Source organism: Seriola dumerili, unplaced genomic scaffold (assembly GCF_002260705.1).
Source record: "Seriola dumerili isolate Sdu_G_001 unplaced genomic scaffold, Sdu_1.0 BDQW01000129.1, whole genome shotgun sequence".
Classification (NCBI taxonomy): domain Eukaryota; kingdom Metazoa; phylum Chordata; class Actinopteri; order Carangiformes; family Carangidae; genus Seriola; species Seriola dumerili.
The window spans coordinates 1,213,094-1,236,658 of record NW_019174384.1 but is presented as its reverse complement, the minus strand read 5'-3'; the positions used below and the strand labels follow the sequence as shown (position 1 = coordinate 1,236,658).

At 42.0% G+C, this 23,565-nt stretch overlaps 2 protein-coding genes across 2 annotated transcripts in view; both read left to right on the top strand.

Moving 5' to 3' along the window:
- The first annotated feature begins 5,593 nt into the window (after positions 1-5,593).
- Positions 5,594-10,639, top strand: ptchd3 (patched domain containing 3). The gene is made up of 4 exons (XM_022748811.1): positions 5,594-6,313; positions 7,612-7,733; positions 8,731-8,876; positions 9,052-10,639. The coding sequence occupies exons 1-4, from the start codon at positions 5,594-5,596 to the stop codon at positions 10,620-10,622; spliced, it is 2,559 nt and encodes an 852-aa protein (XP_022604532.1). The 3' UTR covers positions 10,623-10,639.
- A 4,243-nt stretch (positions 10,640-14,882) lies between these two features.
- The window catches only part of gpr158 (G protein-coupled receptor 158), a 53,625-nt gene continuing 44,942 nt past the window's right edge, over positions 14,883-23,565 (top strand). Inside the window, exon 1 of the mRNA XM_022748789.1 lies at positions 14,883-15,927. Coding sequence (XP_022604510.1) covers positions 15,050-15,927 — 878 coding nt within the window. The 5' untranslated portion in view covers positions 14,883-15,049. The remainder of the gene's footprint in view (positions 15,928-23,565) is intronic.

The following is a 23,565-nucleotide window of genomic DNA, read 5'->3' as shown; positions in this document are numbered from 1 at the left end:
CGAGTCATTTAAATCCAGGTGCTGCCTCAGCAGCGGCGAGGAGAGCAGGGAGGAAGATAAGTTTTCATAGATCTCCAGGATTGCTTATGACTGCAGTTGTGAAAATAGATGGAAAGTCGGGCCAGATTTGACAAAGCACTTCGGTAGCATGCCCTCTGATCTGGATCACTGTCTCTCTGTGCTTTTGCCAGAGCTGAGGAAGAAAAGGAGTTTGTCATTACTCACACCCATATGGCATAGTTTAACATCTCATTCCAAAAACCATGGGATTAAAAACCATGGGTTCTTCTGTGAAGGCTTTCCACGAGAGTTTGGCTTGTCGACTTCTTTGGTTGATCAACTTCTCCTGCACCAAACTAGGACAATTGTTTCTTTACAGACCTCAGTGCAGGATGCCGTCATCAAGCTGAAGGAGGGAAGAGTCTTCCTCAAACGACAAAGTTGGAAGCGCAATATTGTCTAAAATAGAGGTTTCCAGGTTCAGTCTGAGGGGCTGGGAGAAAAGGATACAGGATATAAAATGGTATTGGCCTAAATTATTATTTTACTGTTGAAACCCCAGCCCATAAGCGTCGACAAACTTTTGGCCATTCTGTATATACGCCATCTTTCATCTCGTATCTTATATCACAGACAGTAGAAACTGAATTCCAAAAGAAAAAGAAAAAGTCAAATTAAACCATTAACATCTACAGACAGATCTATTTCCAAAGCCTCATATTAAGACTATCAAAGTGTCAAAAGTAGGATGTATGTTTGAGAGGTGAGTGCACCACGAAGTCCCGACTCTTGTCCTGTCAGCGTTCCTGCGAAGATGAGGGAGCAGCGGCGAGAATGCAGCCTCCGTGGTTTGAAGTGATCCATCGCTCCTGACAGAATCAAAGACCTGAGCTCTGGTGTTATTGGGCCTGTGGCAAACAGATAGAGAGAAAGAGAAAGGTGCCGCGGGACATGGAGATAAATTATGACTTTGGCTGCTTTTTCTTTTATTATCTTTGAATCACTACAATATTTTACAGTCACCCCTCTGACTGTACTTTTAATTTGTTTGTGCACGTTTTTCCACGCTGACAGGATAACTGATCACTTTTTTCCCCCTATGCATGAATATATTACATAGTGCATGGTCGCATGCGTTGACTTCTTTGTTCCAACTCTGCGCTTGTTCTTTCCTTCTCTCCCTTCCTCCCCTCTGTGTCTGTGGTTTGCTTCGGCTGTGAGCGTTGGCCTTATTAATCAAGCTGCTTGGCAGGTGAATGTGAGGAATGGGTGGGTAAGTGTCTGAAGGAGGAGGAGGAGGAGGGTAGCAGCGTGCAGGTGCATGTATATATATGTGTGTGTGTGTGTGTGTGTGTTTGAGTGAGAGAGATGGGGAGAGAGCCAGCTGTTGCTCAGCGCCTCGCGGCCCACGGCTGGGTGAGCAAGGATAATTGCAGGTACCAGCCTGTTCCCATCTCTTTAATGTGAACCTGTGGCATAATGGAAACCGCTCTCTCACAGAGGAGGGAAATAGAAAGGAGAGAGGAGGAAATTAACGCATCGGAGGAGTTTGGAAAGAAGATCCGGTGAACCGGATTGATTTGAGGTTCTGCTCCCAGGAACACTGACTCTATAGATTCTTCTCCTTTTTGTCTCTGCTTGTTGAGACTCCGACGTATTTGGCAAAGGCACAACTTTAGTACACAAGTGTGGCTTTTCAGGGTTTCACAGTAAAAAGGAAAACTTTAAACGAGATGTTTATAACTTCAGTATCAGTATATTTTCCAACTACTTTGCACGTCCTCATTTTGTCATCTCGATTTCAACAGGGTCTCCAACCAGATTTTGCAGGGGTTTGTATCCACCATGTTTTCTGCAGTGGCTGAAAGGTGGAGACACACTTCAGTATGATGCAATTCAAAGCAGCTATAGTGAATATTTGTTATAGTAGCACTGTATGAAATATTAATGTGAAAGGAGCTGCTTGTTTCACATTCTCAGCTCAGCACTGAACAGCGGCTAGGCACAGTTAGCGACTAGCTGGTGAACATAGCGCAGCATTTAGCAGCTAAAGAGTCAGATATTTCTCCAGATGAATGATAGTCTCGCTCTGTAAGAGAATTCACCATATCAACTTAAAAGGTGACGATAGGTCAAGTTTGTTTCTGCTGCCTAGCCTGTAGCTATAGCCATGCATGGGCTGTGTAAAGTGTAAAACTTGCATTGAAGTTTTATTGTATTTGTATAGTGTATTTATTATTTGGTTTCACAATAATTTGTTCTGGGAGTGGCTTTTTTTCTAAATGGCCCCATTGACTGAATGGGAATGAATTGGATCATCCAGCTTCATTTATCCTTAAAGAAAGTAATTTGCATTGGTTTCAGTGTAATTTTACTGTTCCTTTATGGTTTAAGCAAATGCTATTTCTGAGGCTTTTCCATCCTGCCAAGAATAAAACCCACAAGGGGAACACAGAATCCTTGTCCATCTTGGCACAGAAAACAGTCACATTTAGAAATGTTAAAAATGTTGGCATGAAATACTGGCACTAAATATTGTTGCTGAAGTAGAGGTAAAACACTCCCCCACCACTGCAAAGACCCGAGTTAAATTGTTGGTACTTGGCAGCAGTTGCTTCTGCCTTGGCCGGGTGTTCTGACAAACACCATTGCCAGTGTTCAGGTGGGAAGCCAGTGAGGGAGCATTTTTTGGTTCAGTTCACATGACTGCACCCTCACAAGGTCCCAGAGGGGTTAGCCATGGCAGGGACTGTGGCACGCTGGGGAACTGGCAAAGACGTAGGTGGGAAGAGTATGAAGGAAGCACTGAAGATATCTGTCGCTGTATTATTACAGTCTCATATTACATTAAGGGGTTGAACATAAACATTGTGCAGCTTCAAGGGTTTACGTCTCTATTTTGAGCCAGGCACTAATTAAACCACTAACTAACAGCATTCTAATATTTTTATAAAATACAACATATCTTTATCTATCAACAATTTATGCACCATTTGTTTTTGCATTTTCACTAGATTAGCAGGTTTGTTATTACATTAGGAGGAACTCCTTGGTACATTTTGCTGTGACTTGATGCTTTTTTTTTTAATGATTTTATCAGCTGCTACAGGATCTGCTTCATCTTGTCTAAATTTTAATATTAATATTTTCAGAGGAAGGTAAGAGTTTCACACATAAGACCACTGTCAGCACAACTGCCTGCACATTAAACTCTGCTTATATAAAAGCCTGGGGCTTGTGCCAATTTTTTTTTTTTTTTTTTGTCATTAAAATTGGCCAGAAATTAAAGGAGATTCACGTCTGTAGAAAGTTAAAAGAGAAACGTATTTCTGTCTCTTGTCTGTCTTAATTTCCTCCCAGTGTCTTCAAACTCCATACTCATTTTTGTCAGATTAAGGTACACTGATATGACCTTATGCACTGACAAACAAAAAGAAGATATAAACATAGTGTACTGTAAAACTTTAGAGCCTCCTACTTTATGACCGTCTGACCTTTCGTTATGAATTGAGCTTGTCCGGAGGAAGCTGGCTCCTCAACACCAAAGCAACTAATTGAATCTGATCTGACAACACAGTGTAAAGAGTGTGCGTGTATCTGTGTGTGCAGATTTGTGTGTAGCTTTTTTTAGACTGCTTTCTTATCAAGAGTATTATTGCATAGTGAAGTGTTTTTCTCCATTGATCAATGGTTTCTTTCTGGGAGCAAGTGCAGAACAATCAGCCAACACATCTCAACATCATGTTCACCCGAGGCTTCCAAGCTAATTACCTAAGACACTGATTTGCACCCCAACATACCTCTGTGAAGTGTGAGGAGGAGGAGGAGAGAAAAGGAGATCTAATGAAGGTGTCATCCGGAGCTCGCCACCACGCGATGATTGTTATTGGAGTACAGATTGAGCTCATTTACATTTTGATGCAAACTCAGAGAAGAACAATGTGCATCTGTATCTATCTGCTGTTGAAAGTCTTTGATAAGAGACAAAAAGCACTGATTCAATTTAAGGTGAACAAAATAACCCAAGGGTCCTGAAACAGATTACATGTAACTGACGCCTCCATCAGGCTTCTGGCGACCGTCTGCCAGGATCTTCTTCTCCTCTCCGTGATGAAGGAAAAAGAATCCATTTCTTACTCGTAGAATGAGAAATCAATGACCACAAGATGGATCTGTGTGAAATGAGATATGAGCTTTGTCTCGGAGGACTCGCCAGGGCTCAGATTGACAGCTGACTGACAGGGGTTAACTGCCAGAGAAGGGCTGACTGGCTTGGAGGTGTAAAACTGACCCTCTCGGACTCTCACTCCAAATATATAGTGGAAGTAAAGGTTAAAATGCTGCATGTTGAGGGCAGGGTTGATCCACCGAGGCCGGCCGTTGCTGAATTCCCAAGATATTCTTGTAATTGACTGTTCACTCATACACCTCACTGTCGCTAACCCTGACAAGCTTTCCGTTCTCCTACGGCACATGTGCATTTTACAGTGGTAATGTCAGCTGATTTAACACTAAATGTTATTTTCAGTCAAAGGTAGACAAAAGCTGACTCATTATTTGGCTAAAAATGACAACTGTTGCTGGCAAACTTGATCAGCTGCGGCTAGCTAGCTTTTTAAGCTAATGTTAGCTCAATGAAGCAATCTTAAATATGTACTTGATGGCTACATAAATGATATGCTAAAAAAAACGAGGGTATAAGGCTGTAGGTACCCCACAAACCAAACATGTGCTCTTGGCCTTGGTTACTGTATTCAGCCGGAATTGCTAATGGTTGCACCATATGTTTGACCTGATAAAAACATTTAATCCAACTTTTGCACTGGTGTTTTTGCTAAAATACACCTCACCCCAGCCTCTTAATGCAAAGCTGAACAGACCTACCAGGCCAAGTTATGGTTGCTAAATTGAAGGGGTTTATAAATCAGTTCCCAAAGTATTCCTATGATTCCTAATTCCAGAAATCTCCAGTGAGTACTTCATCAAATCATCAAATTTACTGTAATGTTTAAAAATTAGTGTTTGCAACTAAGCATATACAGTAGTTGAACTTCATCCCCAACAAACACAGTTTGTAAGATTGTCAATATTTTATTACCCTGCATAGTTATATTGTCTTCATAAGCAATGCCAATCGAATGACAAACTTATTTAGTTATATAGTTACTTATGTTATGACACACCTGTGAATGCTTGTATCATAAAGCTATAAAATGTCACATCTTTGCCAGTGATTTTCTGTAAATTATAATAAAGTCACGTTTTCTTTTTTGCATCATATCTCTGTTTAAGACTTTGAATTATGTCCTACAAGTTTGAGTTATCTCCAAGTTTTATCATTTTACAGCCACTGAGAAGCATGAGATCACCTCTAACACCAAACAGGCGTACTTCTCCATGTTGTTTTTCTTCCAGGTATAAGGGTAATAAAGGAGCATCGCATTGGCTAATGAGACTTCAAAGGAGATCACTGTATCTGCACCTTACGGCCTTTCAAAAAAAAAAAAGGTATGTAGAGAGTGTTGTAATCTGCATAGCCTTTAAAAGGATGCAATCTTTCCACATCTGTACTATCTGTCCTGCACGTCTGAAGATGGGCTGTAGACGCACAGACTGCCTTGCCAAGCCTCTGTCAGGCCTTTTTGAAAAACTCGGATCACTTGTAGGCTCCTGTCCTTTTTATTTTTTCGTAATTCCTGTTCTCCTCTCAGCGGCACTCAGCGGAGGCTTCATTTTTCTCAAAGACAGGGAGGACAATGACCTTGAGCAGCAATTCACACCCACGAAAGGACCCTCAAAGGCAACAAGAGCTTTTGTCAGGGAAAACTTCCCCTACAATGACTCCATGTTTTCAGGAGACAGGCTGTACGACAAGGGCAACTTTGCATCCCTCATTGCAGTGTCGACCGACAATTCAAATGTCCTGGCGAACCCTGCCTTTGAGGACATCGTCAGACTCAACAATAAGATCCTCAATATCACTGTGGACAATGGGAGACTGGGATTTAATGAGTTGTGCGCAAAAGCCAACGGAGAATGTGTCTCAAACAACGTCCTGGAGATCGTTAGCGCTAACGAAGCCAATCAAACCAGCTTCACCTACCCTGTATCTACATTCAGATCCAGCTCAGTGTGTCTGGGTTCTGTGCTCGGTGGGGTCATCACAGATGCCAACGACTCAGTCATTAGTGCTCGGGCTGTAAAACTCTTTTACTACTTGGAGAATCAGGGAAGTGCATCTGAAGCCTCCAAATCATGGCTAAGAGGCTTTAAAGCACTCTTATCGGACGAGACGGACAGCAAACACACTGATGTATGTATCATTCTGCTACTAATATACTGTATTTTCTTCTTGCTGAAACATCCTGGGGTTTCCTCTGCATGTGCTATAAGCTAAAAGTGCATCTACTACTGTACTGTAAGTGATGGTGTAATGGCCTTTTCAGTGCCCTCTCCACAAACCACATATTTTATTTAGGTTAGGTTGTAGATTTAGAAAACGTCCCATGAGGCTTTGACACTGTACCGGTGGCTCAGACTCACTGGAACATGTTTCAGCTTGTCAAAGGAAGCCCATTAAGTTACAGATGCTCCGGGAAAATATGACTAACAAGGACAAACGATTGGACTTTAGCTCTCTCATTTAAAAGCACCGCATAGTTAATAGATGTTGACGCTTCACTAACGTAAGTGACCTTGACCTTCAAGGAAAAATCCACCTTAACACAAATCCAAGGCTTTAAAAACTTGCGATTCTCTCCAATGGGTATGGAAGCTTCTGTAAAGGAGGTTAGCTATTACAACACCACAGTGCTGATTCTTGCATACTTCTACTCTTGGCAGCTTGACCTGGTTTTGGATGGAAAAAAAAAATCCACCTTTAATCAATCAGGGCTGTACAAGGACAAATATCAAAATGGAAAATATTAGCAAATATCAGCATTTATCCTCATTATACCACAATGCAATGCAGCCACAAGGCATTTGGATAGTTGTTTTGACCTGAAAACTCCTCTTGCTCTGTTTTATGTCCCTTGTCTGTATCTACAGAATGAGCCTGTTTTATGTCTTTCTTTTTTTTGCTCTATGCATCTGCGTGTAAAATCTATAACCAGCACAATATAGTCATTGACCTAGTTTATGTCTTCTTTTGTATTGCTTCTGGGAATGTGGTGGGGTTTTATCCACCTGAGGGGGAGTTTATGTTCAACAAACACACACTCCCTTATCCAAACACAATATGTTCAGGTGTGTGGAAAGTCTTTAGGGGAATTGGAGAAAATAACCAACTGAGGTAGATGAGATAAAAAAAGATAACACGTTGATTATATTTACACCACAAAAATGGACAATATTAGCTGAGTCTCTATAATAAGTAGAGTGTAACAAAATGATACAAATGCATTTTCTATACATATTAGTTATGGCCTTCCTGCTCCCGCTGGGTCTTTACACTTCCTTTTTGAGATAATGTTGCTGGCAAGGTTGCAAGCACATTGCTTTGTCATGAAATCCAAGCTGTGTCACGCTGGTTTTATTGCGGTCATGACATCCATGTGTAAACACTTTTCTCTGACTCAAGTGCTCACGTTGGGCCTCTTTCTATTGTAGGTGTCTTACTACACCTCCAAATCCAAGCAGGAGGAGATTGACAGTCACACCACAGATGGCTTCCCTTTATTCCTCATCACTTATGCCAGTGCTATCACCTTCTCGGTGATATCCTGCCTGAGGTAAGAAGTGATCAGTGGCTGTCAGACAGTGAGCGATTTCCTGACTGCAGGCCAAGTCCGGGACACAGATAGATGTTGTTTATCAGTGCGACTTGATACAGGAAAGCCATATACACGTTACACATGTAGTGATATACCAATTTTTAGCATTAGCACAATTATTCCAACTTAAAAATTCTCCATTTTTATTTAAAATTTAAAGTAGATTTAGAGGTTTTGGTTTATATTTAGTTTTCTGTAAGGTGTAGATTAGAGCATTTCATATACAGTTGTTGTCTGCTGTCTGCAACAGCTCGACTGTGAACGTATCATAAACTACAGAGTTGTGCAATAACTTGAACATTAAGTTTCACACACGGTAGGTAGTTTTAATGACACTATTAAACTGGATTACAGGTCTTGCTATTATTTTGCTCCCAGAAGTCTTGTTTTTATTACTGTAAATTAAAGATTTGATGGTGGGTTTTAAAGCTATTTTACTCTATGAAGAACAAATGGCACATTAAACCCTCTTGCAAATGAAAAGTTAAATTCATAAGAAAACAAAATGTGCTCTTGCTCTATTCAATACACTCAGGAGTTTTACTGCTACAGTTTTACTTGATATAGTGTTCGCTAACGTTAGCAAACTTTACACAGAGGTTGCTGTGTAACTCACAGTCTTTATTTTATGTTGCTGATTGTTTGGCTATCAGTGCATTTTACCATTAAAAGCAAAAGTTAAACTTCTCACTGTTCAGTGGGGATGTATAAGTGTACTCTGCGCAGGGTGTGTCAGGACGCTGTGACATCACTGTTGGGTGTGGTTAAAGGTGCAACAGAGCACACCTCTGACCACAGCCGACCACACATCAAGTTCGTTCATTTGTGATATCCAAAAATGAGTTGAGATGAAATTCTGGAAAAATAGTCCATTGGTTACTGTATGCTGTTATCTTTATTATGTACGTGCACGTGTCTGTTTAAGAATACCATCCTATCTTTACTTCCTTGACAGATTGGACAATGTGAGGAACAAGGTGTGGGTGGCTGTCTTCGGCGTCTTCTCCTCTGGGCTGGCTGTACTTTCCTCCTTTGGCTTGTTGCTTTACATCGGAGTGCCATTTGTTATTACAGTTGCAAACTCTCCTTTCCTAATACTCGGTGAGAAAAACCGGCCTTGGCCTTTTTTGTTTCATAATGTAGTTTAAGGTTGTAGATTGGACGGCAACATCCATCAAGTAAATTAAGTGCACACGAAACGCCCCAGTGGTTTTTTGTAGAGCTTTAAATTGTTAACCACTAACTTTTAGCTTAAATCTTTTACAATTTTTTCCAGGAATTGGCCTCAACAACATGTTCATAATGGTGTCTGACTGGCAGCACACCAACGTGGAAGACCCAGTGCCGAAGCGGATGGCTCACACTTACAAAGAAGCTATCATGTCCATCACCATCACAGCCGTGACCGATGTCCTCAAGTTCTCCATAGGCGTCAAGTCCGACTTCCCATCGGTGCAGTCGTTCTGCCTGTACACCAGCGCCTCCATCATGTTTTGTTACGTCTACACAATCACCTTCTTCGGAGCCTTCCTGGCTCTGAACGGGAGGCGGGAAGCCAGCAACAGACACTGGCTGACCTGCGTGAAAATACCATCAGACAATCCTGATGATTGTTCTGAGATGTACAACATCTGCTGCGTGGGAGGCGACTATGATAAGAACACTGGAGCAGAAAAAAAACAACCGGCGAGTAATTTCTTCAAGGATTACTACGGCCCATTTTTGATCAAACCTTGGGTCAAAGCAGCTGTAATCTTCCTTTATTTGGTATATTTAACCATAAGTATTTATGGGTGTTTCCACGTACAGCAGGGGATTGAGCTTTACGATCTGGCAGCTGATAAGTCCCACGTTACAATTTTCAATAGGAAAGATAGGCAGCATTTTTCTGATTACGGTCCATCTGTGATGGTTATTGTAAGTGAGGAATTCCCATACTGGGACGAGACCAGGAGGTTCCAACTCCAGGGATGCATAGAGGACTTCGCACGGCTTCAGTTTGTAGATAAAGATGTCTACACATCCTGGCTGGACTCTTATTTGTCATATGGACAAGAAAGACATTTAAACCTTGATGATAAAGATGTATTTCTGAAAAATCTTTCTCATTTTTTTGATTTATATCCTTTTTTAAAGCAAGATGTGAACCTCACCGGAGATGCCATCTACGCATCCCGCTTCTTCATCCAGACTGTTGATATTGCCAATGCCAGCATGGAAATGGAAATGCTTCACGTTCTTAGAACCACTGCAGGCAGATGCCATGCAGCGTCTTTATCAGTCTATAACCAAAAATTCATCTTCATGGACCAGTACGACGTAGTGGTGAGTAGCACGATTAAGAACGTCGGCGTGATCACAGCTGTGATGTTGGTCGTCTCTCTCCTGCTGATTCCCAACCCCATCTGCTCATTATGGGTGACTTGTTCGATTGGTTCAGTGACTGCGGGGGTGACTGGTTTTATGGTGCTGTGGGATGTCAGTCTTGATTCCATATCCATGATCATTTTTACCGTCTGCATCGGTTTCACTGTCGATTTCTCAGCTCACATCTCCTACGCCTTCGTCTCCAGTAACAAACAGAGTCCCGATGACAAGGCTGTGGACGCTCTCTCCAATCTAGGCTATCCCATACTCCAAGGCGCCTTGTCCACCATTTTAGGGGTGTCAGTGTTGGCTACGTCCAAGTTTCACACATTCAGAACGTTCTTTAAGCTCTTCTTTCTTGTCATGTTTATTGGGATGGTTCACGGCCTCGTTTTCATCCCAGTATTTCTGACATCAATCTCGTGCTGCTCAGATAAAGACGAAAGCGAAGACAAGAAATTGAAAATAAGCAAATTATAACAACAATCATGCTTTAGTAGTCAGGCATTTTAGTAGGTAGTTACTTGCAGATCCCATAATAAAACATTTTTTCAGAATGACACTTTTCAAATCAAGTGTCATCAAGTGTCAGCTGTTGAGAAGTGAGTATAAATAGGTTTTAAAGTATAAAACATATTACAGTTTTTGTACGTTAAAAATCTGAATTTAATACCAAAGAACTCAAATTAAATTAAGCCTTTAGTTAAAATATTTATAGTAGATGAAGATGTATAGTATAATGCAAGTTATCCTTTTTTATATTCATTTTCTTGTCTTTGTCTTTATTGATGAGCTGAATGGAATGAGAAGCGGTAAAAAGCTATTTACTTATTTAGTGCTGTGTATTTCAATCATAGTTAATTGTAGGTTATGTCATAATAAACCTATGGTTCAATGGAGCGCTTAGTGTTTTATATATGACAATAAAGTCTTGTTTTATACTGAATTGTGTGACTACTTTGTGTGCTCTTGCTAAGCTTATAGTATGAAACTGGCATTTCAATTCATCAAATCAATTCAATCAAACCAATTTTGCATTAACATCTGTTTACTTACCAGTCTAGAGGAAACATTGCGAGTTCAGCATCAAACTTCATTCCTTTTGTTGAAGATTTTGTTTCTATCACTTCTTTTCTTCTTCTCAAGTTAGCATGCTAACCAGCTAGCTCTGGCCCATTTAGCCCGTTTTGTCACTTTCCAATACTGAGTCACTGTAGCGTCCAGTCTGCCCTGAAGAAGTAGTGCTGCTCAGTGGGCGTATTATAACCTCTTATTTTGTAAACACAACAATGGCTGAAGCTCTTGCTAAGATTGGTAGGTAAACAGCTGTTAATGCTAACGCTGGCTATGTAGCAATAGCAAAACTTACTAATAGTTCCTTTAATATACTGTTCAACCCCCAAAAACCTGCAATCATAATAAAATGGGCAATTTTTATAAGTAATGGTATTGTATTTTTATTGGCAGCAGTGTGAGCAATTGATCACTGATGATTATGGAGATGACTCATAAAGTCATACTGTGAAGTCAATTACTCTTTGAACTGTTCATTAAATGATTATAATGACAACATGAGCATGAGCATTAACAATAAAATGTGTGAATGGGTTGCATCAAAGAAAATCGCACTGATTATTTTAATACAAAATGCAAGTTAACGTACCAATGACGAACTCGAATCTGTCCTTTTTTTAAGAATATTATTTATATTTTATATGAACTCATCCAGATAATGTGTATCCGTGAAGAGCAGATCTCCCACAATAATCACTAATCAAAACTTTTATAAACTTGTGGCAATAATAATCTAATAGTCTCTTCCGGTTTTTTTCAAACTGTGTGTAATTAAGCTGCATCACAATTTCTCAATTTCAGGAACTAGTCATGATTACACATTCATCATAGTCTCCAACTGGCAGCGTATTAACATCAAGAACCGACTGTCCCTGCAGATGGTTCACACCTCAAAAGAAGGTGCTATATCTACCTTCATCATCATCATCATCATCATCATCCTGACTTACAGATTATTTAGGATTTCACAGGGGTTTAATTTTTGTTCTCTGAGTCATTTTGGCAGGAATGATCGCCATATTATATTTCCTACACAATATTTGGTGCTTTTCTTGATGGACAAGGCAGGAAATAAATGGATCCTGTCATATTAAACCTTACAACGCATAAGCATACATGCTCACCGACAACAGGCGTATATAGGCACAAGATTAATGAGACATGAACAGCAATGACAATGAGAGACAGGAATAAGAATGCTGTGGTGTATCAAAATCAGCTACAGAGAGAGCCACTTTAAATTCACACATGCATATTTAATTATTAATAAGCTCCAATTCTTAATGTCTGCAAACATGCACATATGAGTTTGATGCTTCTGATATCTACTGATGCAGAGCTCTGCGCTGACTGACCAAAATTGAAAGCAGCCACTTTTATTTCTTCCACAATGCAGCCCACTCCTTCTGCACCGCGAGCAATCTGACTTATGAATGCTGTCAGACAGACACGGACAGAAGTGCAGAGTCAATTTCAAAGTTTTCCCAATTATTTTCTTCAGAGTGTTGCAAGTAGAGCAACTGTTGGGTTTCCTGTCTCGGGCCGTTTGCTTGCACATATCAAGGTTTCAATATAAGACAAGCAAACAGCGTCTGATGCGGCTGTAGGTTGGTCAAGAAATCCAGGAGGTCTTCAAGTTCCAACTTCGCAGCTTCCCCCGACGGCCCATGCAGCGTGCAGGCCGATTCCCAGCTCTGTCACCCTTCGTCACGCCTGTCTTCCCTCACCCTGCTTCCAGGACGAGATGCCTCAAGCCCACACAGCGTGACGTGACATGCCCCTACACCCAGGAGAGAAAGCGAGAGAGAGAGAGAGAGAGAGAGGAAGAGAGGAAGAGAGAAAGAGAGAAAGAGAACAACCCAAGAGCTTGAACTAACAAGAACGAGAGAGAGAGAGAAAGACTCTTGATAGCTCGGTGACAAAGTAAAGAAATAGATCACCTTGCCATCAGGATATGGAGGTTTGGTTGCCTACAAAGACTACTATGCTAGTACCATGATTAAGGATTGGTATGTTATAGTTTGCTTGGTGGTTAACTCTTTTTGTTACACAGCATTTGATGAAACAGAAAGTATCTTAACTTCCAAACAAACTCTGTAGACACCCGAACATTACAAACATATAAAAACATCCACTGCTCTGTTGTTTCTCTTCAGCTTATTTGGTTTGCTCCCATTCAGCTACAAGAGTGTTCATGAGGTCAACCACTGATGTTGATGAAGCCTGGCTCGCTGTTGGTGTCCCAGTTCTTCCCAAAGGTGTTGGATGGGGTTGAGGTCGGGAAGTTTTTTCCGCAACACTCTCAGAAAACCTTTCTCCTTTGTAGCTCTTGCCTTATGTCAGGGGGTGCTGTCACATTCACATAGGAATGTTGTTGCCACCAGGTGCTGTAGCACTACGATTTGCCTTAAATGCCCTGAATGCTTATATTTCTCAACTTTAAATTATGTTTTTTTTTTCTTCTGTTTTGAAGGGGGGTGAGGCTCAGTTGGAAAAAGGTGATGTCATGTTCTTGTGTGCACCAATCGGGATTTAGCAACATTTGATTCAGAACCTGATTATTGTTGTTTTGTTGTTTGGTTACTGTCAATCAAATGTGATCAAACCAACACCCACACAGTAGTGATGACTCAGAAAGATGCTTAAGCTTTGAAGCCAAATCTTCAGCCCATGAAAAAACAGCCCCGACCAAAAACCACATGGACAAACCTTTGACTACATATCTTGTTGTCATATATGCAGTTAAATAAGACAAACACATCTCATTTCTTTAATTTTGTTCCTTACTTTTGTGTTTTGATGGTTTCCCAGAACAAAGCACATGAAAGTACATGGACATGTGTGTCCGCATACCTTTGGCCACATAGTGTAGTATGTCTAATATAAAAGAATACATGCTTAAGCCCATTATTATTAGCACCTATAGATTGGAAAATTCAAGGTTTGTTTTCAACGTGATCAACAGAGGGAAACGACTTTTAAATACCGATGTGAGACTTCGATCGATTGATCTAAATTAAGCCTTAATTCGGATAAACCAGCCGAGGCTGACTCTATCAGTTTCAGCACTGGACAGCTCCTTAACCGCTTCATCAGCTTCAGCACCGGACAGCTCCCTCACCGCTCCACCAAACGCTGCTCCGTGATTGACAGAAGAAGCGGCCATACGCGGATCAATGGCGCTTCTGGAGCCCTATGAAACGATGAGGAAGACGGGCTTTAAGGGCGCTCGGCTCCCGATGCGTCTCTTCGTGGCTTGTATAGGCTTACTTAATGCTTGTTGTGGTCGGAAGAGGGCGGAGTGCGTTTGTCAACCAAGTGAGAAGCTCCCTGACTCGGTGCCTCCTAAAAAAAAATATATATATAAATATAATAATAACCTGCTCCCTTACCCCTCCCTTCCTCCTCGGCTTGATTCAGTCTATGTAGCCTACACGCAGAAGGAGAACGTCCGCCGCACAGCAAAGCCAAGACAGTCTTGTCTACAGTGAGAGAGAGAGAGAGGGAGAGAGAGAGAGAGAGAGAGAGAGAGAGAGAGAGAGGTGGGGGGAAACAGCTGCAAGCGGATACTCAACATCAACAAGCTGTATGAGGCATCTGTAAAGAAGAAGAAGGGATTTGACGAGGACAGCAAGGGGGTTCCTCACGTTTTTCTCTTTGGTTTCCAGAACAGAGGCGTGGAGCTTGCAAGAATATCCTACAAGTGGTGAAGCGATGGTTTAGCGGAGCAATTTGGTAGATTTTTTATTTTTTTTACAGCACGCCCGCCCGACGACACTGTAATTCCGAGCAGCAATCCCACAAACATCTGTGGACGCTCTCTCTGGTGGGAGATGGCTGTTTTCCGGCTGTCGTTGCTGTTGCAAGTGGGATTTGTGATCGGATCAAACCATAAATACGCGGAATGGTCCGCGCATGGGGAAGATATCAGAACACAGGAGGCGATTTACGGCGCTCAGACGCACCGTCGGCAGCTGGCGCATCTCCGTGCGCCTCTTCACCCACCCGGGGAGACGGCGGAGCTGGCGCAAAAAATAGAGGAGCATCTCCCCAGGGTGGTCACCGCTTTTCTTCACACGGGGGACTCGACCACCTTAAAGCACGCCAACTGCTCGCGGAGGTACGAGCTCACCTCTCTGCGGGGAAGGTCACACGCCACTCCGCATTACTCCATGGGCAGCGTGCTGGATACGGTGCTGCACGCCACAAACTTCCTCAACATGATCTTGCAAGCCAACAGGTCCAGGGAGCACAGTCTCCGGCGAGACATTGAGTGGTACCATGCCTTAGTCAGGAGTATACTGGAGGGAGACGCCAAGATTCACCGGGCGGTTGTCACTTTCAGCGCGGATCCATCCGTGACGGGGCCCTCGGTGCTTCTCCAAGCCACCAGGGCCGGTGGAGAGATAGTCCTCCAAGACCTGTCCAGCACTGCCCACCACTATCTGCACAACCGCACAGCAGACACAGAGTGGTACCACGAAGTTAAAGAGAGGAAGAAGCCCGGCTTCCATAAGAGGGTGCTGAGCCAAGACTTCACATCAGTTGACAATTCTTTAAAAAGAGGAGAGAGTTTTATCCCGGACAAGACACATGTCAAATGGTCTGCGCCCTACCTGGAGTGTGAAAATGGGAATTTTGTTCCCCGGTGGCTTTTGACCTTATCAGCTGCTTTCTATGGCCTGAAGCCCAACCTGGCCCCTGAATTCAGGTAGGCACACAGATGTTTGAGATCTGAGCAGAGGTTTGGTGGTAGATAGGCTGGAAAACAAAAGTAATAGGAACCAAATTCCAAACACAAGCTCAGCAAATCATCATTTTTGCCTTCTCGCCATGAAAAAAACCCTCTTGACACACACACCTGTGATGCTGTTACTTGTGTTTAAGATTCATGTGAGAACGGCTCATGTCAGTGTAAAGGTGAGTTCAGGGGGGTTTAACCACCACCACATCTCAGTCCTCGCACATAAACCCATATAGGGCTCGGTAAGGTGATCATACCTGCCTCTCTTCACTCCCCAAACATACCGCAGCCTCCCACTGGCCTCCTCTTGTTAAAGGAGGAGGGGGGGGATTTTCTTCTCTCCTCCAGTCTGACAAGGCGGCGGGATGCTAAAAATAACTCTGGATGTTACTTGATGTAGCAGTGGTGGAAACCTCTGGCTACAGGCCCTAATTCATTTTTCAAACTCACTCGGCTGCGTGCTTTACTACTCAGGAAATGTCGTGTGTCCTTTCTTATCCTCTTCATTTTTTTTTTTTTTTTTTTCCATGGGAGGCTGCAAGGTCTGCGATGAGTCAGAACCTCCCTGAGATGAGACAAAGCCAATTTTAAGGATAAGGCAAAAGCAGCCAATTTCAGCAGATGAAGAAATGCTGAAATGTGTGTGATGTTTCGGTTGTTTTATACAGTCCATGTCCTAAAGCCACCCCTGCTGCAGCCTGCTGGTATAATGTGCCATGTTTATGCCAGCGGCCCTGATATGCACTGGAATAGTTAAGAGTTAATGCTCCATAGGATCCTGACCAACATCTTCCCAATGAATATTTAATCCAGATCTCTGGTTGTGTGTGTACTGCCTCCGATGAATCTTTAATTGATACACTCAAGTCGCTCACAGGCAGGCAGGGATTGCAAATGAGTCAAAACCTGCAGTGATTATACAGTAACAGGCTATCAGCTACCTGGTGTTATCCCAGACTAAAGCCTCTCAGAGCAGCTTCACACACTCTCAGTCTCCCGGTGAAGCAATCTGATAGCAAATTAGCCCATACACTCATCTGTTATACACCACAACTCCAGTTTAGAGTTTATTTATGAGGCCAAATTCATGATTTGGTCGAGCAGCTGCAGATTTGAAGGGATTGTGTTGGAGAAGCGTTCACAGCATTGCCAAAGGAGCAGTTTCACTGTCCATTTTCAACCCCTCCTCCCCTCCTCCCTCCAAAAGATCGAACGTGTGACATGCATGGGCGTTTTGTATTGTTTCACATCCCTGTGGAGTGGTCTGTTCAGTGGCACTAAAAGAAACAACCCACTGTGCTCAAAGGAGCGACATCTATTCAAGATTTACTTTCCTTCCTCCACTCAAATAAGGACATTTGACATTATTCTTGTAGATCTATTACTAATGAAATATGGAGAGAATAACACCAATATAAGACCAGTGCAAGAAGTATTTAAGAGAATAGTTCAACATTTTGGGAAATACACTTATTTGCTATCTTGCTGGGAGTTATAATATCACGCTCATGTGTATATACCGTAGAAATGAAGCTACTTCCAGCAGACAGTTAGCGTAGCTTAGCAAAAATACTGGAAACAGCTTGACTCAGTCGCTTAGTTTTTGTACAGATATAAGATATGAGGTGTCAGTTAGTGAGCTTTAGAGCTGCTGGTATACAGATTATTCCACCTTTAGACAGAGCCAGCTGTTTTCCTCTGTTTAGACGTTATGCTAAGCTAAGCTAACAGGCTTTTACCATACAGACAGCAGAGTGGTATCAATTTTCTCATCTAACTCTAACAAAGTAAATATCAAAACTCTTGCTTTCATGTCAAGTCACAAAAGTGGAGGATAAATTAATACGAGCCAATCAGGAAATCAAAAAATAGTGGAAATAAAAGAAAAAAAGTTGAGTGAAATATTGCACAGATATTGGGGAAACCATATAGTGGAGCCCCTCCCACCTTTAAACACATGAGTAAAGTGGTTCAACATGCTGTTTCCTTTCTGGTAAGAGTCAGAAGAGAGAATCGTTACTACTCTCATGTCTGCAAGGTAAATATGAAGCTGCTTAGCTTAGCTTAGCTTAGTTTAGCACAAAGTCTGCTGACTAGGGAAACAGCTAGCTTGGCTCTACTTCAGCTTTGGTGCAGGACTCCAGGAGGATATTGCTGCAACTTTGTCGTTTTCACTCTTAGGTTTTTTCTGTGGATTAAGCAGACAAACTGTGGAGGTGGTGGTAGGCAGAACCAGGATATGCTAAGCTATCCATCTGCTGGCTGAGGCTTCATATTTAGTGTGCAGTTATGTTTAGTTTTTTTTTACTGAGCTTCTTGTCTTTATAGGGTCACATACAATGATTTAAGGTCACATAAAACATCTGTCGGCACCTCCTCTTGTCCTTTCTGCCAGTTTGTTTTTCTCATCAGCCGTGTTTGATACGCTCGTATCAAAGTAGCAGTTCAGCTGATCCTGCGTCCTCCCTGTGCCCCAGCAGCCTTCCAGATAGGAAACAGGAGAGGAGGGGAAACGCTAGGCTAATATAGCTGCCTCAGACATCAGCTCTCCTCCGTTTCCCTTCCAGATGAATACACAATCAATACAAGAATGAATTAATAATGAAAGATGTCGAACAACAACCCTGCATGGGCCATTTTGATTCCAGCCTTTTAACGCTTCAGCCACTTCCTGTTTGGCGACACAGTGCTGCAAGAGGCAAGGTGACTTGTTTTGAGTTTTTATGCATCATGCATATGGGAACAAAAACAAAAGAGTCTGTCTACCTTTTTTTGTGTTTGTTGAACACGCAGGCGCTAAACAACTACAGTGACTTGTTAGAGCAGGAGTGTGTGGACATGTGTTTGCGATAGATCGACCTGTTGTTTCTGTGAAGGTGTAAGAAATCGCACCTCTCACACTTCATCTCTTCTCTTCCCGTCTGTCTCTTCAGCTGCACTCGAGGCACAGGGGAGGCAGCTTAGACCACACACAGAGGACTGGCTGTTTTCAAGTGTGCAGTGTGTATCTGTGTGTGTGTGTGTGTGTGTGTGTGTTGTGCCATTGTTGGAGGCTGAGACATTCTTCTGGATGATACTGTACCGTCCTAATTGGCAGATCACTCCAACTTCAGAAACAGAAACTCGTGCCTACACAGACACACGAATGCAAAAGCCAGTTTGAGCAAACAAAAGGGAAGGAATGTGAGGTGGTGTGTGTGTGTTGGGTGAACAAACACCTTTCACAACACAGACCTTAATTGCCTTGAGGCTGAAACTCAGGCAGCAGCAGAATAACAAGGCAAACTAATTGAAACTATCTAAAAAACTGTAAAGGAATACATGTATTTTTCAGCATATTTCTCCAAAGGCCGAACAGGTTCTAATTAGATGGCACACTCCTCTTCATTTACGCTTGGCTTTGCTTCCCGTTTTGCTCTACAAGCAGCAAGAGTCAGGGCAGCCTGACTGCTGTGGGACGCCCAGCCGTCTAACAGAGCGGGAGGCCTGGAGCTCTAGGAGGAGCCAGCAGCATCTGCTTAGATGGACACCATCCAGAAATAAATAGGAAGGAAACCCCACAATTCCCGGGGCTAAGTGCGATAATATATGATGCTAAACTGAGATGAAAAAGAGAGAAGGAGGGGGGAAAAAAAGGCATCCAAGAGGAAAATTAGTGGAGATTTGGAGCTAAAACAGTCAGTGCGTTGACTTCACAGCAGGAAGGATTGGTTTCCACTGAGTGCAACCTGAAGCAAGCGAGGGTTAAAGATCCCCAAGGTGCTCCCTCTCTCACTGCTGACGTCACTGGGACTCCGCTGCTCAGTAAGGTGACCTGTCAATACGAAGCCTTCAGCCAGTAAATGTCAGCGTTACAGAAAATCCAACTACACAGGCTTTCTGGCAGTTTTAAAGTGATATCATGTTCCTAATAATGCAGCTAATGATGGGAATAATCTCTGTGATTTCATAGTGTTATACTGATGCAATCCAGTTGCCTCTCAAAGGATTATAAATCTGTATCATTACTGTAGGTTTATCCTTTAGTAATCTGGTGCTGCGGTATGATAGATGACGCCTCTGTGCTGTGCTGGGTTTGGAAAGTTTAGAAAAGATTTTGGAAAAGGAATTTATTTTTCTATTTTCGGGTTTTAATTTTTAATTTTTTAATTTTAATTTTTTTGTGTGTGGACAAAAGGTGTCTGCAAAAGACAGAGAAACTCACTGTCATCTCCCAAATTGTACTAAACCTTCAAAGTGCAAAATATTACATAAAATCAAAATTGTAAATAAGAACATACAGCACACATAAGGACAATGCAGCCTTGTAACTTAATACCACACAGATCCCTGTGTCCTTTTGTCCGTTCAGAGTATCTTGCTCTAATATTTCCATAGAGGGATAGAGTTCCATCTTATCCTGCAGCTACTGGATGATTTTTAGTTTTTAAATGAAGTCAAAATACAGAACAAAGCAAATTTGAATGCAACTTTAATATGGAAAGTAGGTGCAAACCCGCTTTCAGGGTAAAGTTGGACAGTTGAATTGTAAGATGAATCTATTGATGTTTAGGACATTATAGGGTGGAGATGATTAAAGAGCATGCATTAGTTTGCATTCAGAATTAAACGAGAACCATTTATGTGACTTACTTGTCACCAGCTCCAGTCAAAAAAAATAAAATAAAATAAATCAGCTAACGTTTGCCACAGAAACTGTCAGGTTTCCTTTGTCAGCAGCTCAAATCAATGAATAGTGCTTTTAATGACAAGAGTGTCAAGAGTCCAAAACTGTGACAGAAAGTGCCAGCTCGCCAAAAGAAAAAAAAGAAAGTCTTTATTCACTTTCTGTGACAGCTGCCTCGCTACAGGCGCTGTGTCTTCTTTGATGACCAGCGACAGAACTCAATAAAATGACCCAGGTTGCACTGAAACGCTGGTAGACAAGCAGCATCCTGCCCAGCGGCTAGACTCACATTAGCTTCTGCTCGTCCTGTCAGCTTAATGCATTTCCATCACATAAGAGACATTTTCCTTGGACGGGCTGCACGGTCCTTGCATTGTGATTGTTCCATGACATAATGCGCGAACTGTGCCCTTCTAAAAGGACAGCAATGTGTTCCTGTCGAGACACTGGGGCAGGAGGAATGTGCATGCAAGTTCATCTGGGCGTGCAGGTCTTCTGGCTACATGGATAAGCTGGAGGATATTGTTTAAGCTTGTGCCAGTCGTCCATGTTCACCTCTCCTTTACATTACTCTTGGTTTATGTGCACACGGTCAGTGTAACTGGAGATGTCAGAGCTTATTGCTTTTGCTTCAGAAGAAACCGCTGGATGCAAACATGCACCATATACAGTAAATCCACTTACACACATGAAATCTTTACATAGCCTTGCAGACGACTCTGTTTTATAACTTATGTGCCGTATTTTTGACAATTTACTGTGTCATTAATTAACACTATGCTCTAGTTACTGTCAGTCATGTGACACCTGTGGAAATTTCCATCAAAAATAATTATAACTTAAACGCTGTAATATTAGTCATATCAGAACAGTTAGCATAGGTAGCATCTTTTGTTTGTTTATGCTGCTTGTTAGCTCACAACTGGCAGTACCTGACACAGTGTTAGCGAGTTGACAGGATTGGTTCTCTAAGTTTGTGATGTATGAAACCCAGGCTGTCTGAATCCGTTTTTATGAGATTGTCATTGGTTCACTGCAACTCCAAAGTGGAAATACTCAGCATATGGCTTGTTTGATATAAAAAAACATCATGTGGATGTTAACAAGATTAAAAACTTGATTTCATTGGAGGGGGGGTTTAATATAAATGGTATTACATATGGAAAGCACTACAAACTGATTAGCTACATTGCTCATATCAGCCTCATATTATCACACTGTAGTCTTGTGTGAGATAGTTTACAACAGCTGTTAGTAGAACAGATTCTTATTCTGTACTTGATCTGGTATTAGTCTTAACCACTGTGCCACAGCAATGGATTTACTACGAAATGAACTATGACAAAAGTATGAAATATCTGTCCTCACAGTATTTTTATATGTCTCTTTGGTGCCACGCTTAGTTGAAATTCAGACTTTAGCACAGCTCCCTGTGCTGTGCAGAGGCTAAATGGGCTAATCAATCTCAGAGTCCATTTTCTGGGCCTGAATAGAGACATACAGCTCAAAGCGTATAGACCTGACATTCAGAATTCATCCATGAATACATTAAAGAGTGACTCGCAACAAAGAGGACACATGGAGGCCTTCATCGTGAGCATGTTTTCATGAATATCCTTTTGTAGCTTATAAGCAATTAGCCAGATACATCTACAGTCAACTTCATAATGCTGCGGCTAACATTAGCGCAGTCTGACAGGTCTGTCAGACAGACCCCAGCCCCTGTTGGTGGGATGCTCCTCTTTTTTCTGCCCTGGCCTTTAGACCCACAAAGAATGGAGGATGAAAGGAGAGAGCACTCTGTTTCCTGGGGCACCACCATCTCCTGCTCTCTGTGATAATCCTGTCTTTATGCCCGAGGGCCTTGATGGCCACCATGATGCCTCTGCCCATGTTCCTCGTTGCCACTCTCAAATTGCGATCTGGTCTTTGTGTCATACGCTTATTAAGTCGCCACCTTTGTTTGAGACCCAGCACACTTGCTCTTTTTTCTTCCTTTCTTTTTTTTTTTCACAAGCTATTTTATACGCCATATGTCCACTTTGGCTGGGATGCTAAAGATTGCCTGGAGAGCTGGAAGCAGAAGAAAAAAAGAGGAGGCTATTGTGGAAAAAAAGAGAGTTTTTTGTTGTATAGACTCTCACTTTTGCAAAAGAAAAAAAACCAGCAAATGTTAATGCTTGAGCTGCCATTGAAACATACATTTTCATGAATCCTCCATCATAAACAAACGGTTACATTCTTGTGTCGTGTGTTGCAATGGACTCTTTCTTGCCCTTATTACGTAAAGAGGAGAATTGAAACGGAGGTAATTTCTCAACAAAACAACCGGCAGTGCAGTGGAAAACAGCGAGGTCAGTTTGCCCCAAGGCAGGACCGGAGCAGCAGTTATTAATAACAGAAGTACAGGCAGAGAGAGCGTTGCACTTGCCCGGTGTCCGCTGGGAGCCAGGTACAGTAAACCAGCTCCTGTGCACCTAGAGAACATGCCACACCAGCAGTATTTGTAGATGTGAGTGTTCGTGAGTGCATGAAAGTGAGAGCTGGATAAATATAGACCACTAAATGATGTCATGATGGTATTTTGTGTCATGTTTTAAACAATAATAGGTAGCCTTTTGAAATGTTTGTCAATATAATACAAGATGTTTCTTTATATAATAATTTGCCAGTGCTACAGTGGGTTTATATGCACCTTAATGAATCTGCTATAAGCCTTATAGTTAAATAATTTATTCATATACTGGATCTCAATTGTGATCTGCAGTATACCTTTTTTCTTCCTTTTATACATGGTAATAAGTAGCCAATTATATGGATTATAAGGTTGGATCACCAGCTGGGCAAAACAGGCAACAACCCAAAGGTCCCAGACCTACAGGGGGGCCCAAATGTCCCACAAGGGGAGATCTAGGTTGGAGTAACTGGACTTGGATAAT

What these genes read in the sequence shown, in the direction of transcription:
- ptchd3 (XM_022748811.1), top strand. Translation starts at nt 5,594, where the DNA reads ATGGGCTGTAGACGCACAGACTGCCTTGCCAAGCCTCTGTCAGGCCTT. An exon ending in TCGGTGATATCCTGCCTGAG is followed by an intron (nt 7,734 to 8,730) that starts GTAAGAAGTGAT and finishes CTTCCTTGACAG; the next exon opens with ATTGGACAATGTGAGGAACA. An exon ending in CTCTCCTTTCCTAATACTCG is followed by an intron (nt 8,877 to 9,051) that starts GTGAGAAAAACC and finishes AATTTTTTCCAG; the next exon opens with GAATTGGCCTCAACAACATG.